This window comes from Calonectris borealis, chromosome W, assembly GCF_964195595.1.
Source record: "Calonectris borealis chromosome W, bCalBor7.hap1.2, whole genome shotgun sequence".
Lineage (NCBI taxonomy): Eukaryota > Metazoa > Chordata > Aves > Procellariiformes > Procellariidae > Calonectris > Calonectris borealis.
Window position 1 is genome coordinate 12,491,337 of NC_134351.1, and position 13,837 is coordinate 12,505,173.

General features: G+C 44.9%; 2 protein-coding genes across 6 annotated transcripts in view; one reads left to right on the forward strand and one right to left on the reverse strand.

Annotated features, from left to right (window-relative positions):
• Positions 1 to 13,837, forward strand: part of LOC142074696 (vasculin-like) — a 66,140-nt gene that overhangs the window by 39,082 nt on the left and 13,221 nt on the right. The window lies entirely within an intron of this gene.
• LOC142074938 (uncharacterized) lies at positions 689 to 7,460 on the reverse strand. Its single transcript, XM_075135955.1, is given in 3 exon segments — positions 689 to 732; positions 5,746 to 6,961; positions 6,963 to 7,460. Coding segments are annotated over 3 exon segments (1,758 nt in total).

The following is a 13,837-nucleotide window of genomic DNA, read 5'->3' on the forward strand; positions in this document are numbered from 1 at the left end:
CACAGGATACTTGTGCATACCTAAAAACTGTATAGGCACATCTTGTACAAAATTTATCTTGGGCTTCCTTTCTGCTGGGGGAGTTTCCAACATGCAGTGATTATGTACTCATCCTGTTGGTGTCAAGTTTGCTAATCTGAAGCTTAATTTTTTTACGTAGTTAATAATTTTAACTATTCTAGAAGCCTAATGTTGCTTTAAAGGGACAGCGGTCCTGCTAACTTAAGATGATATTGCTTAAAAATTAATTAGCTATTGCCCTAAATTATATTTATGTTAACAGGAGCTATGTAACTTCACTTCACCATACATAATACTGTTAACATGTTAGCTTGCTTGCAGTAAAATTTTCTGACTCAAGTTACTGTTGCTAAAAATATAACTATCATTGAACTGCTTTTGGCATTGCATAATGGCGAGTCTTTTTCTGTATTTGTATACAAATGCACATATTCTCTTAAAAGAGAGAAGTTTTGGATGACTTGCATATTATTTCTGCTGCTTCCTGAGGATTTCACTGTTCCTGGCTGTCACATTGTCCAGTTTGGTTCAAACACTATAGAGGATGTAATTTCCATTTCGGTTATTGTTCTTTTAACTTTCTTAAATGATCTCAGTAGTGCTGTTCTCCCCCCGCGCAATTCCAGGCTTTTATTATGGTTTTAACAACAGTCATTGGTGTCATTGGTCACCTGCAGTGACACATCCAGTGCATGTCCATTGTGTTGGGACCTAGAATTTTTCATAGGGAGGGTTATGTTGAAGGGCATTTCTTGCTGACATCTAGCTAAATGGAATACCTGGCACATAACATCAACTGTGAGTTCATCTAACTTCCCTGTTGTAGTATATTCACTGTTCTTCATCTCTAAGTGTAAGTTTCTTGTGTCAGTTCTGGCATATACTTTAGAAAACTCTTCATTTTTTGTGAAATAGCTTTAACCTCCTGTCCTGGTTTCGGCTGAGATAGGGTTAAATTTCTTCCTAGTGCTGTGTTTTGGATTTAGTATGAGGAGAATGTTGATAACACACTGATGTTTTCAGTTGTTGCTAAGTGCCCTCCTAGTCCAAGGACAGCTCCCATGCCTACTGACTGAGCTAGGTACACAAGATGGGAGGGAACATAATCAGGACAGCCAGTCCAGCTGGCTAATGAGGTATTCCATACCATGTGACGTCATGCTCAGTATATGAATGGTAGGCGTGATCCAGGAAGTAACGATCGCTACTTGGTTATCGGTCAGCGCGGGTGGTGAGCAATTGCATTGTGCATCACTCATTTTGTATATTTTATCATTATCATTATTATTTTCCTTTTTTTTCCCTGTTCTATTAAACTGTCTTTATCTCAACCCACGAGTTTTTCTCACTCTTACCCTTCCGATTCTCTCCCCGTCCCGCTGGGGGTGGGGGGGAGTGAGTGAGCGGCTGCGTGGTATTTGGCTGCCTGCCAGGTTAAACCACGACAGTCCTTTTTTTGGCACCCAACGTGGGGCTCAGAGGGTTGAAATAACGACACATCTGACCCGAACGGGTTAAAACAAATTTGTTATAAGCATTCATTATATCAGTTTAGTACTCGCTGTTCACAATGTTGATTTATTTGCTCTCAGAGTTTTTGGATCTGTTTTTGGAGTTGTGGTATATAGCACCTTACTGGCTGTCTATACTGCTGATTATCAGTTTGTATGTGGGGTTGGTCATCTCTGGGAAATGGATTAAGGTCATTGCTTTGCTATACTGTGTGACACTGGTTTATGTTATGATAAAATTATTGGTCACGAGCCTGTACTCAGCACTGCCATCATTCCTGTTCTTTGGGAGCTATCTTTTGGAAACTATTAATAATTACACTTTTTACGTCTTCACCTCAGAGGATGAATTTAGTGGGGAGACAGGATGGGACACCTTCTCCCACTTGTTCACCTTCCCTTCCATATCTTCAGAAACTCCTTTTTCTTCTATCCTCTTCATGAAGACATCCACAATATTCCCTGAGAATTTTGAATATCCTTGGGATGCTCAAATGAGCATGTTCATATTGCTATGTCTCCTGAATGTGGTTCAGGCCTTGTTTAGAGTTAAACAACTATTCAGGAATACTGTCCAGAGATCAACCCCGGCAACAGACACGGTGACTACCCAAACCCCCACGACAGGCACTGTAGCTGCTTCAACCCGCACGACAACCACTGTGGCTACCCAAACCCTCGCGACGGGTACTACAGCTGAACCAGAGGACCAACCATCGCTGGTATCCGTCGCCCCTGTACAGAAGAAGAAATCTTTGAAGCGGAAGTCAGGTGGTTTAGAAAAGGATGATGGAAAAGCAGGGCCATCACGAGGAGGGGAGGAGGAAGAGGAAGAACTCATAAACGAGACGGAAACCACCCGATCCCTATCCCTGAATGAGTTGCGAGATATGCGGAAAGATTTCAGCCGTCGTCCAGGCGAGCATATTGTTACCTGGCTGCTCCGATGCTGGGATAATGGGGCCAGTAGCCTGGAATTAGAGGGGAAGGAAGCCAAACAGCTGGGATCCCTTGCTAGGGAAGCGGGTATTGACAAAGCAATTGGAAAAGGGACACAGGTCCTCAGCCTCTGGAGGCGACTGCTGTCAGGCGTAAAGGAAAGGTATCCCTTCAAGGAAGATGTTATATATCGCCCAGGCAAATGGACCTCTATGGAGAGAGGTATCCAGTACCTGAGAGAACTAGGCGTGCTGGAGGTGGTTTATAGTGACCTGGACGACGTCCGAAGACCCAAAGATCCAGATGACGTCCAGTGCACGCGACCCATGTGGCGGAAGTTGGTACGGAGCGCACCAGCATCGTATGCCAGTTCGTTGGCAGTACTGTCCTGTGCAGAGGAAGAAGCACCAACAGTGGATGTCTTAGTTAGCAGACTTCGGGATTTTGAAGAAACTATCTCCTCCTCCCTTGTCTCGGCTGTGGAGAAACTGTCCTGGGAGTTCCAGCAATTCAAAGAGGATATGTCCTATTCTCCACCTGTACGGACCAGTATCTCAGCCATTAGGAGTCAGCGTTTTTCTCCTCAAGAGAGAGGATATAGAAAGTACACACCACAGGGCACCCTGTGGTTTTACCTGCGTGACCACGGAGAGGACATAAGGAAGTGGGATGGAAAACCTACCTTCATCCTAGAGGCACGTGTACGTGAGTTGCAAGGAAAAACAATCACACAAGGGGGTTCTCCCAGGAAAAATGCTGCTCCAGTTTTCAGGAAAAACCTGTCTCACGACAGTCCAGTTTCCAGTGAACAGTTCCCCAGACAGAGTAGAAGGGCTGATCTTACTTTGGATTGTAATTGCGATGAAGAAATTCTTGACTCGCGTTTGCAAGAAGTGAGAGATGGATACTATGACCAGAACTAGAGGGGCCCTGCCTCCGGCCAGGTGGAGGAAAGGGACAACCGGGTTTACTGGACTGTGTGGATTCGATGGCCTGGCACATCAGACCCACAGGAGTATAAGGCTCTCGTAGACACCGGTGCACAGTGTACCCTGATGCCATCAAACTATGAAGGGGCAGAACCCATTTGTATTTCTGGAGTGACAGAGGGATCCCAAGAGTTAACTGTATTGGAGGCCGAAGTGAGCCTAAGCGGGAATGAGTGGCAGAAGCACCCCATTGTGACTGGCCCAGAGGCTCCGTGCATCCTTGGCATAGACTACCTCAGGAGAGGGTATTTCAAGGACCCAAAAGGGTCCCGGTGGGCTTTTGGTATAGCTGCCCTGGAGACGGAGGAAATTAAACAGCTGTCCACCTTGCCTGGTCTCTCAGAGGACCCTTCTATTGTGGGGTTGCTGAGGGTTGAAGAAACGCAGGTACCAATCGCTACCACAACAGTGCACCGGCAGCAATACCGCACCAACCGAGACTCCCTGCTTCCCATCCATGAGCTGATTCGTCGACTGGAGAGCCAAGGAGTGATCAGCAAGACTCGCTCACCCTTTAACAGTCCCATATGGCCAGTGCGAAAGTCTAATGGAGAGTGGAGACTAACAGTAGACTATCGTGGCCTGAACGAAGTCACGCTGCCACTGAGTGCTGCCGTGCCAGACATGCTAGAACTTCAATATGAACTGGAGTCAAAGGCAGCCAAGTGGTACGCCACAACTGATATCGCTAATGCGTTCTTCTCAATCCCTTTGGCGGCAGAGTGCAGGCCACAGTTTGCTTTCACTTGGAGGGGCATCCAGTACACCTGGAACCGACTGCCCCAGGGGTGGAAACACAGCCCTACCATTTGCCATGGACTGATCCACACTGCACTGGAACAGGGTGAGGCTCCGAAACACCTGCAATACATTGATGACATCATCGTGTGGGGCAACACAGCAGAAGAAGTTTTCGAGAAAGGGGAGAGAATAGTCCAAATCCTTCTGAAATCTGGTTTTGCCATAAAACAAAGTAAGGTCAAGGGACCTGCACAGGAGATCCAGTTTTTAGGAATAAAATGGCAAGATGGACGTCGTCAGATCCCAACAGATGTGATCAACAAAATAACAGCCATGTCCCCACCAACTAGCAGAAAGGAAACACAAGCTTTCTTAGGCGTTGTGGGCTTTTGGAGAATGCATATTCCAGATTACAGCCTGATTGTAAGCCCCCTCTATCACGTGACCAGGAAGAAGAACGACTTCAAATGGGGCCCTGAGCAACGACAAGCCTTTGAACAAATTAAACAGGAGATAGTTCATGCAGTAGCCCTTGGGCCAGTCCGGGCAGGACAAGATGTAAAGAATGTGCTCTACACCGCAGCCGGGGAGAATGGCCCTGACGTGCGGAAAACAGACTCCACAACCTAAAAGGTTATAAAGTAGGTATGTTTATTCAGCGCTGGGCAGCACGGGGGGTAGTCCCACCAAAGTCGTGCACGCCTCAACGCGGCACCTATATACAGTAAAATATTACATATTCATAGAGTTTCGTATTACGCTTATACATATGCATGACCTGTCCCCGCTTTGTATTAAAATGAGTTCCAAGAAGTCATTTACATAGTCCAAGCATGCGCAGTAAAATTAGGGTTAGGGTCTTTTCCTTCTCCGGTGGTCGTCCATAGTCTTCTTCACTGTGTCCGTTAGTTGAACTCTGGGTTTCCTTTGTCTATATATGGTCACTTAATTAACTCATCCGTTCCTCGACTCTTGGAATGTAACAAGGCATCGGGTTATCTTGTCCTTTAACACTTATCCTTTCACAGGTGTTTGTTATTAGTGATTTACATAGGACACTATCTCATCACAGCTGTTACATAGGAGGCCTAACGAGCCAGCTCAAGGTTTATCCTCTCTTATCAAGTGGGAGGATGCACTACAGTAAGGTCTCAGTCAGGAATTGTTAGTTAGTTTAGTAATTCAAGGATCCTGTTATCTACACAGCCTTTGTAACTTCTGCTTACAATATTTATTATGCATATAACAGCATCTTGTCTATCCGAGTTGCTAGCTGCAAAAGATTGCACTAGCAAGCCAGACAATGGCTCTGCTATTAACCCTTAAGTGTTAGTTCCCTCTATCAATCCCTCCTTTTCTAAAAAGTTAGTAAATTCATTTACTTTATATTAATGCCTTTTATATTATTCCATTCCTCTCCAGGTTCTTTATAAGATTTTTGCCTGCTTCAATTTGTTCTCGGAGCTGATGAGCATATATCAAATGCCTCATTTGTTTTATCATTTGCCAATTTAAAACATATAGCACTATAGATAAAACAATACTAATCAAGGACAAAATTAGGAGAAAAATAATAGGGTGACACAAGTTATTAAGGATACCTGTAGCAGTGGGTGACCATCCGAAAAGTGTATCCCACCATTTATGTTCTCCATCCTTTTTTACTCTTTTTAGAACTTCTTTTATTTTATCTACGTCATGATGAACCGTTATCAAAGTTTCCTGGCCGTTGTTTTTGATCTCCTCTAGTATCTGTATTAAACCTTGATGCTGTAATAATTTCTTCGTTAGGGTTAAGTCCATCCCAATGGATGTAGGTACCAATTCATGGATTAATGTATAATTAGATTTTAAAATCTGATGGGATATGACTGGAGCTGAATAATTAAAGTCACATCCAGTGATTTTAGTAAAATTGCAAACACAAAAATTTGAGTGATTTCTAGTGTCTCCTTCTGTGTCCCCTACAGATATAAAAGTACAAGCAGTTCTCAAACATACACAACCTTTGCCAGTGTATATTAATATGGTCTTAAGGTCAGCATTGGGGCGAACTTCAAAATGGCAAACTTTCTGGACAGTGTCAAGACAAATATCTTGTGCACTGATGGCGTTGTTCTCACAAATGAACCCTTGTTGTTCTCGCACAATGCAGGATTCTAGGTCTACTGTTTGCCATTCATTTTTCACTTTTCGGGCCCATGCCCTATGCTCAGAAGGATAGAGTAAGGTCCCGTCGTGATTTAATCCTAACGCTACAACGGGATGAATCACATATATTGAAGCATTGCGAATGGTTAACACAAAAGTTGTAACTGTGTTTGTAGTGGGATCATAGGTAAAGTTTACTAAATTCCACCAGGACTGGAGTTTCTTTTCAAAGTCATTTGCATTGTTCCAGATTATTTTCCGGATTTCAGTGGGAAAAATCCCTTCTTCGCCTTCTCTTATGATTGAAGCAGTTATTGACTGCATCCACAACTGAGCCTGGATACAGCTGAGAGCCAAAGAGATGTTACTTTGGAGCCCACCAAGTGCGTCTATAATTAATTCGTGGTCTCCTATGTTTATTCTTTCCCAATCTGGTAACACTTTTGACATTAGCCACTGATGAGTTCCCAAAGCCAATAGGGAAGATCGTAAAGGCTGTCGTAATTTTGTCAAATCGGCAGTGGAGGTAGCCAATTTATTCATTATTATCTCTGAGTCAATGCTATTCTGAACCCCCAGTCCTGTTCCTAAAACACCAGTCAGGTCTCTTGATATTTGTCTGAAAAGTTGCTGTTGTTCTTTTACGTAGCCATGTGGTCCACCCCTCGTAAGAGGTTCGTAAAAAAGGAGAACAGGCTGGTTGAATTTCTGAGACATTGTTCTGTATCTGTAATTCAACCTGTTTAAGGGACCATTCTGGGTTAAACAGCATTTGCTGCTGGCCTGTGTTTCTTATTACATACGGACCAATCTCATAGATTCTGGGTTTGAGCTTGAGTGCTGGCGTAGGTTGTGTATCTTTTTTATGGTGTGTGACACTTGTAACGGGCACCGTTGTAACAGGCCTCGCTACAGCATTTATCTTAAATTTGAATGAGAGTCCAACAGTATCATAGGCCCAGAGACAAACCACCTCAATGGTCCGTACTAATGTAAAGTTATGCCAACAATCTAATTCCCTGGAAGTACAGACCTTTCTGCTCTTATTTGTAGGAGTAACTGAGACAGTAATTTGGGATACCTTTTTATGGGTGGTCCCATTAACCATTCGGCATCCCACTTTGATCTCTTCTCCTACAGTTCTTTGAAGTTGATGGATTCCCTTTACACCTTTACTCCATTCTTCTTTTAAGTATACTTGACTTCCGTGCATAACCACGGTGGATAGATTTAAATCCTTTCGAGCAGAATATTTCCCCATGGATCCAGTATATCCGATATAAGCTTGAGACCAAGGCTGCCCAATATTATTCTGGCTAGAAGTGCTCTCCCATCCCTGAATTATAATTATGACCGTGAGAAAAATAATTTTCCTGGTTGGGCTTGCGTGACCTTCCATGAAGATTTAGGTGCCTTTTTCACCCTGGTGTGATGGATCCAGGCGCTCTGCTCCTTGGTTTTGATTGCTGTGAAGGAGGTGAGGAGTACCTGGAATGGTTCTTCCCACTGCGGCTCCAAAGTCTTTTCTGTAAGAGACTTTATATACACATAGTTTCCAGGTTGTATGTTATGTACAGGCTCATCCAAACCCCTACTTCGAGTCCCAACCACATGCTTCTCAATTTTGCTGAGTTGTTTGCTTAATGCCACCATGTAGGAGGTCATGATTTCATCCCCAGCTTGTGTGGACATCCCTTTCTGTATTCTATAGGGTCGTCCATACAAGATTTCAAAAGGGCTCAGTCCTTCTCTTGCTCTTGGCCTAGTTCGTATGTGCAAAAGAGCCAAAGGAAGAGACTGAGGCCAGGCCAGGTTAGTTTCCTGTCCCAATTTCACAATCTGCTGTTTGATTAAGTGGTTCATTTTTTCTACTTGGCCACTTGACTGAGGGCGATATGGGGTATGAAGCTGCCAATCTATGCCCAAATGGTGGCTAATTTGTTGTACTACTTTTGAGATGAAATGTGGTCCTCTGTCAGAAGATATGGTTGCTGGAACCCCAAAACGTGGTATTATTTCTTGTATTAATGTTCTAGTTACCTCCTGAGCCTTGGTTGTCCTGGTAGGGAATGCCTCTGGCCAACCTGAAAAGGTGTCAGTTAATTCCAATAAATATCGATACCCCCCCTTTTCTTGGGAGTTCTGAAAAATCAATCTGCCATTGTTGCCCAGGCCCGTTGCCTTTCCCAATTTGGCCCATTTCTGGTTTGGGGGTATTTTTGGGATTAGTCTGGAGGCAAAGATCGCACTGCTGAGTCACTTGTCTCACAGTGGTGTATAAATTTCTAGCTACGATCTCTCTAATTAGATGTTTATATAAGGCTTCTGCCCCCCAATGTCTCTTCTTATGTTCCTCCCTTATCAGAGACCATGTTAGATAGGAGGGGATGATTAGTTTCCCTTGTGGGGTGAAAGCCCACCCCTCTTTACTATATGACCCTTCTAGATCTGTGATAAGCTTCTGATCTTCTTTGGTATATTTTGGCTTACCTTCTAGGGAGATTCGCCCGTCAGTTTTTACCTTTGCTTTGGCTACCTGTTTTGCCTCTCTGTCCGCCAGCTCATTTCCTCTTTCCAATTCCGAGTTCACTTTCTTGTGCGCCTTAATGTGCATGATCGCCACTTTCTCAGGGAGTTGGACTGCCTCCAACAGTTTCAGGATCTCCTCTGCATGTTTGATGTTTTTACCCTGTGTGTTCAATAATCCTCTCTCCTTCCAGATTGCTCCGTGCGCATGTACGACTCCAAAGGCATATTTCGAGTCTGTGTAGATATTCACAGCTTTGCCTCGGGCCAATTCCAAGGCGCGGGTCAGAGCAATTATTTCTGCCTTCTGTGCAGAGGTATTCATGGGCAAAGGCCTTGACTCTATTACTTCCTGACTGGTGGTAATGGCATATCCAGCATACCTTTTACCACTTAGGACATAGCTGCTTCCATCCGTGAACCAGTTTTCCGTGTTTTCCATAGGACTGTCTCTCAGGTCCGAACGGCTCGAATATGTTGCTTCTATGGTCTCCAGACAGTCATGATGCACTGGTTCTCCTGTGTTTTCACTGAGGAAAGAGGCTGGATTGACAATGTTAGTGACTACAATCTCCACATCATCTTGTTCTACCATTATAGCCTGGTATTTCAAGAATCTTTGTGGGGAAAGCCAGTGTCCACCTTTCGCTTCTAGTACTGCAGATACTGTATGGGACACCAACACAGTCATTTTCTGGCCCAGGGTGAATTTTCGGGCTTCCTGGATGTTTAGTGCTACGGCTGCAACCGCTCGCAAGCATCCAGGCCAACCCTTTGCAGTTGCATCCAATTGTTTGGAAAAGTAGGCAACTGCTCGTCGATACGGGCCCAGATCTTGTGCTAATATCCCTAGGGCAATCCCCTGCTTCTCGTGGGAAAAAAGGAAAAACGGCTTACTCACATCCGGGAGTCCTAAGGCTGGGGCCGACATCAGGGCCTTTTTTAGCAGCTCAAAGGCCCGTATGGTCTCTTTGTTCCATTTAAGGGGTTTCTGCTCAGTGGTTGTTAGTGCGTACAGGGGTTTAACAAGCAGTCCATAGTTATAGATCCACAGTCGGCACCACCCAGTCATCCCCAGGAAAGTTCGTAACTCTTTCACTGTTTGCGGTCTCGGAGTTTGGCATATTGTCTCTTTTCGGGCCTGTCCCAAAGTCCTTTGTCCAGCACTGATTTCATAGCCCAGATAAATCACCTTGCACTGCATTACTTGGGCCTTCTTCTTGGATACCCGGTATCCCTGGAGCCCCAAAAAATTTAGCAGACTCACTGTCCAGGTCATACAAGCGTCCTTTGTCCTAGTGGCAATCAAGATATCATCCACATATTGTAGCAGTTTCCCTTCCTCAGGCGGGGCTTCCCAGGACTCAAGATCTTTTGCGAGTTGGTTACCAAATATAGTAGGGATGTTTTTGAACCCTTGTGGTAGCACCGTCCAAGTGAGCTGAGTTTTACGCCCGCTTTTAGGATTTTCCCATTCAAATGCAAATATTTTCTGGCTGGCCTTATGGAGAGGGAGGCAAAAGAAGGCATCCTTCATGTCTAAAACAGTAAACCAAGTTAGCTCAGGCGTTAATACAGTCAACAGAGTATATGGATTCGCCACTACGGGGTAGAGATCCTCAGTTATTTTATTTATAGCCCGTAGGTCCTGGACCACCCGATATGACCCGTCGGGTTTACGGACAGGTAATATGGGAGTGTTAAAGTCGGATTCACATTCCTTTAATAATCCCAGTTGTAAAAATTTTTCTATTATTGGCCGAATTCCCTCCCTGTCCTCCTTCCTCAGGGGATATTGTTTGATTCTTACCGGCTGTCGTCCGTCTTTGAGCTTGACCTCAACAGGTGAAGCATTCTTTGCTTTCCCAGGCACATCGGTGGCCCATACCCCAGGATATACCTGGTTCATGATTTCTTCGCTGATTTTTCCTTCTGTGGGAACACTAGCTAGGGATAAACTCATTATTTGGATATACTGCTGGTCATTTACCTCCAGAGTAATCTCTCCCTTTTCAAATTTGATTATTGCACCCAATTGTTCCAATAAATCTCTTCCCAGAAGTGCTTTCGGGGAGTTGGGCATGTACAGAAATCTGTGGATGCCCCATTGTTTTCCCAGTTTATATCTCAGAGGTTCACAAAAATATGCCTTTTCACTTTGGCCAGTTGCCCCTTTTACCATGATATAGTCATTTCCCAGGGGCATCAAAGCTTGGTTTAAAACCGAATACGTTGCCCCTGTGTCAACCAGAAATTCTACTTTCTTTTGCTCCTTCCCTAGCTGCATTATAACCAGTGGATCCGCTAGGGTAGATTCCCCCGGTTCCCATCAGTCTTTCTTCACATGGGCCACTATTCTTCCTTTCTGATTATTCCACTCCTTTTCCTTCCTTTTCCATTTCTCCGGACATTCATTCTTCCAATGACCAAATCTTTTGCAAAACGCACACTGATCTTTGCCTAGCCGCCTAGGTATCCTTTCTTCCTCTTCCCTAACAGCCGCTATTATTCTCCTCTGCCCTTGCCTATAACCCTCCTCTCTATTGCTAAACACTCTCCACGCTTCATCCAACAATACTTCCAAATTCCTGCTTTCTGTAGTGTGTAGCTTCTGGAGCTTGTGCCTAATGTCTCCTGTGGACTGACCCAAGAACAGAGAGACTAGTTGTTGTATTCCTACCTCTGACCCAGGATCCAGCGGTGTGTTACGGCGCATTACATCTCTCAATCGATCCAGGAATTCGGATGGGGACTCGGAGGGACCTTGCTTAACTGCATATAAAGCTGACCAGTTTATAGTTTTGGGGATAGCCCTCTCCATTCCTTTCGAAATCCACTCCCAATACCCCTGTAATTTTTCCATATGTGCAGATCTATTAACATCCCACTTTGGATCTTGGAGAGGGAAATATTCCTTAACGTCCCCTCCTATAATTTTATAATGATCATCAGCCAAACTCCCTGCTGTTTTTAAAATCAATTGCTTTTCTGTTTCAGTCATATAGTCTAATAATAACTGTATGTCCTTCCAATCAGGGTTATGTTGTTTCACAATAAACTGAAAATGTTTAGTTACACTGATCGGATCGCTCCTATAATCCTTCGCAACCCTTTTCCATTCCCCTAAATCAGTAGTGGAAAAAGGTACCTTGATTAGCATCGTCCCGCCATCGGGCGCCACCGCCTCTCGAAGAGGTGCCTGTAAGGCTACTGGGGCAGTTTTCTTTCTGGTACGGGACGATACTGGGCTGGTCGGAGGGGTAGAAGTTTCGTCCGAGTCCACATCCTGTTCCTGTGGTCGAGGGGGAGGCTTAAACAGGTCAGTTAGATCTGGTTCCGGCGCCTGGTGAATTTTATTTGCTTTCATACACCTCTGTCCAATACTGCATGCCGAGCAACACCGCTTCAGTTTACCTTTAAATTCTTTATTATTTTCTCGCTCAAGTGCGAGTACCATAGGGTCCTGTGGTGGCGCCATTCCACAGTCCCTTTGCCACTCCGGATGGTTTCGGAGGGTGAAAAACATGTCTGCATATGAAACTTCATCCCACTTCCCTTCTCTCCTTAGAAATAGCATCAATTGTAGGAGAGTATTGTAGTCTATTGATCCATTAAGTGGCCATTTAGCCTCACTTTCCAATTTATACAATGGCCACCATTGATTACAATACTTAATAAGAACCTTTCTATTTTCTGTCCCTCCGGTCCCAACAATATCTCTCCAATGAGCAAGCACACAGCCCAAGGGGCTTTTCTTCAAGACTCCCTTTTGAATGTTACCCATTTCGTATCTTCCCTTTATTGATCTTTTCTTTTAAGCTTTAATAAGATGCCGGGACTAGTTTTCCTTCCCGCACTGTCTCAGTGATTTTATCGGAGGTTTTCTTATCATAGAACCCTCTAGATGTACAATACTACTTTTTCACAAAATTCTACAATGTTTTCGTACACAAAAGACAAAGGCTCGATCCTATCATTCACTTCGTTCGTCTCCGGCCGCTCTCCTCGCGGAGATTACGGAACCGCGGATCAGAACTCCGCACTCGCTTCGCAGCTGTGCTGCGTCTCACTCATACAACACAGACACTCAGTCACACAATAAATTGCTGCAACAGATGATAATATTTATGGCCATGCCACGTACAACTCCTCAGATTATTTGTACTCCCACCCAGCAGCTGCAACCGTAAAGATGACCCAATCGCGATTGCAAGGAGGTCCGCTTACCCTTCTCCTGCTTCTTATATACCAGTCATTAGCAGGTCCGTCCTGGCTCCCAACACTGGGATACAGCAGAAACCTCGGATTCACTCGATCTACTCCCAAGATCGCTAGCGGCCGCTCTATCGGTCAGCGAATCCCCCCTATTACCGTGCAGGGTACCCTCCTACCATACAGGGACTATGCTGCACACCAGACGTCTCTGCGCAATTTACCAGCAGCCCCAGCCATGCGTACGACTTACAGGCCCCTCTCCTAAAACATACCTTTCCTTTCCGCGGACTCAGGAGGTTCTTGTCTACTCCCACAGTGAGCGGCTGGCAGCGGAGTCCCCTCCGAGGAAATGCTCGGGGCGCGCCCAGGGGCGTCCGCTCCCCAGCCGATCCGGCGGTGAAGCAGAGAGCCTCCTGGCTGGCTCGCTAAAACTGACGTGCGGAAAACAGACTCCACAACCTAAAAGGTTATAAAGTAGGTATGTTTATTCAGCGCTGGGCAGCACGGGGGGTAGTCCCACCAAAGTCGTGTGCGCCTCAACGCGGCACCTACCATAAATATATACAGTAAAATATTACATATTCATAGAGTTTCGTATTACGCCTATACATATGCATGACCTGTCCCTGCTTTGTATTAAAATGAGTTCCAAGAAGTTATTTACATAGTCCAAGCATGCGCAGTAAAATTAGGGTTAGGGTCTTTTCCTTCTCCGGTGGTCGTCCATAGTCTTCTTCACTGTGT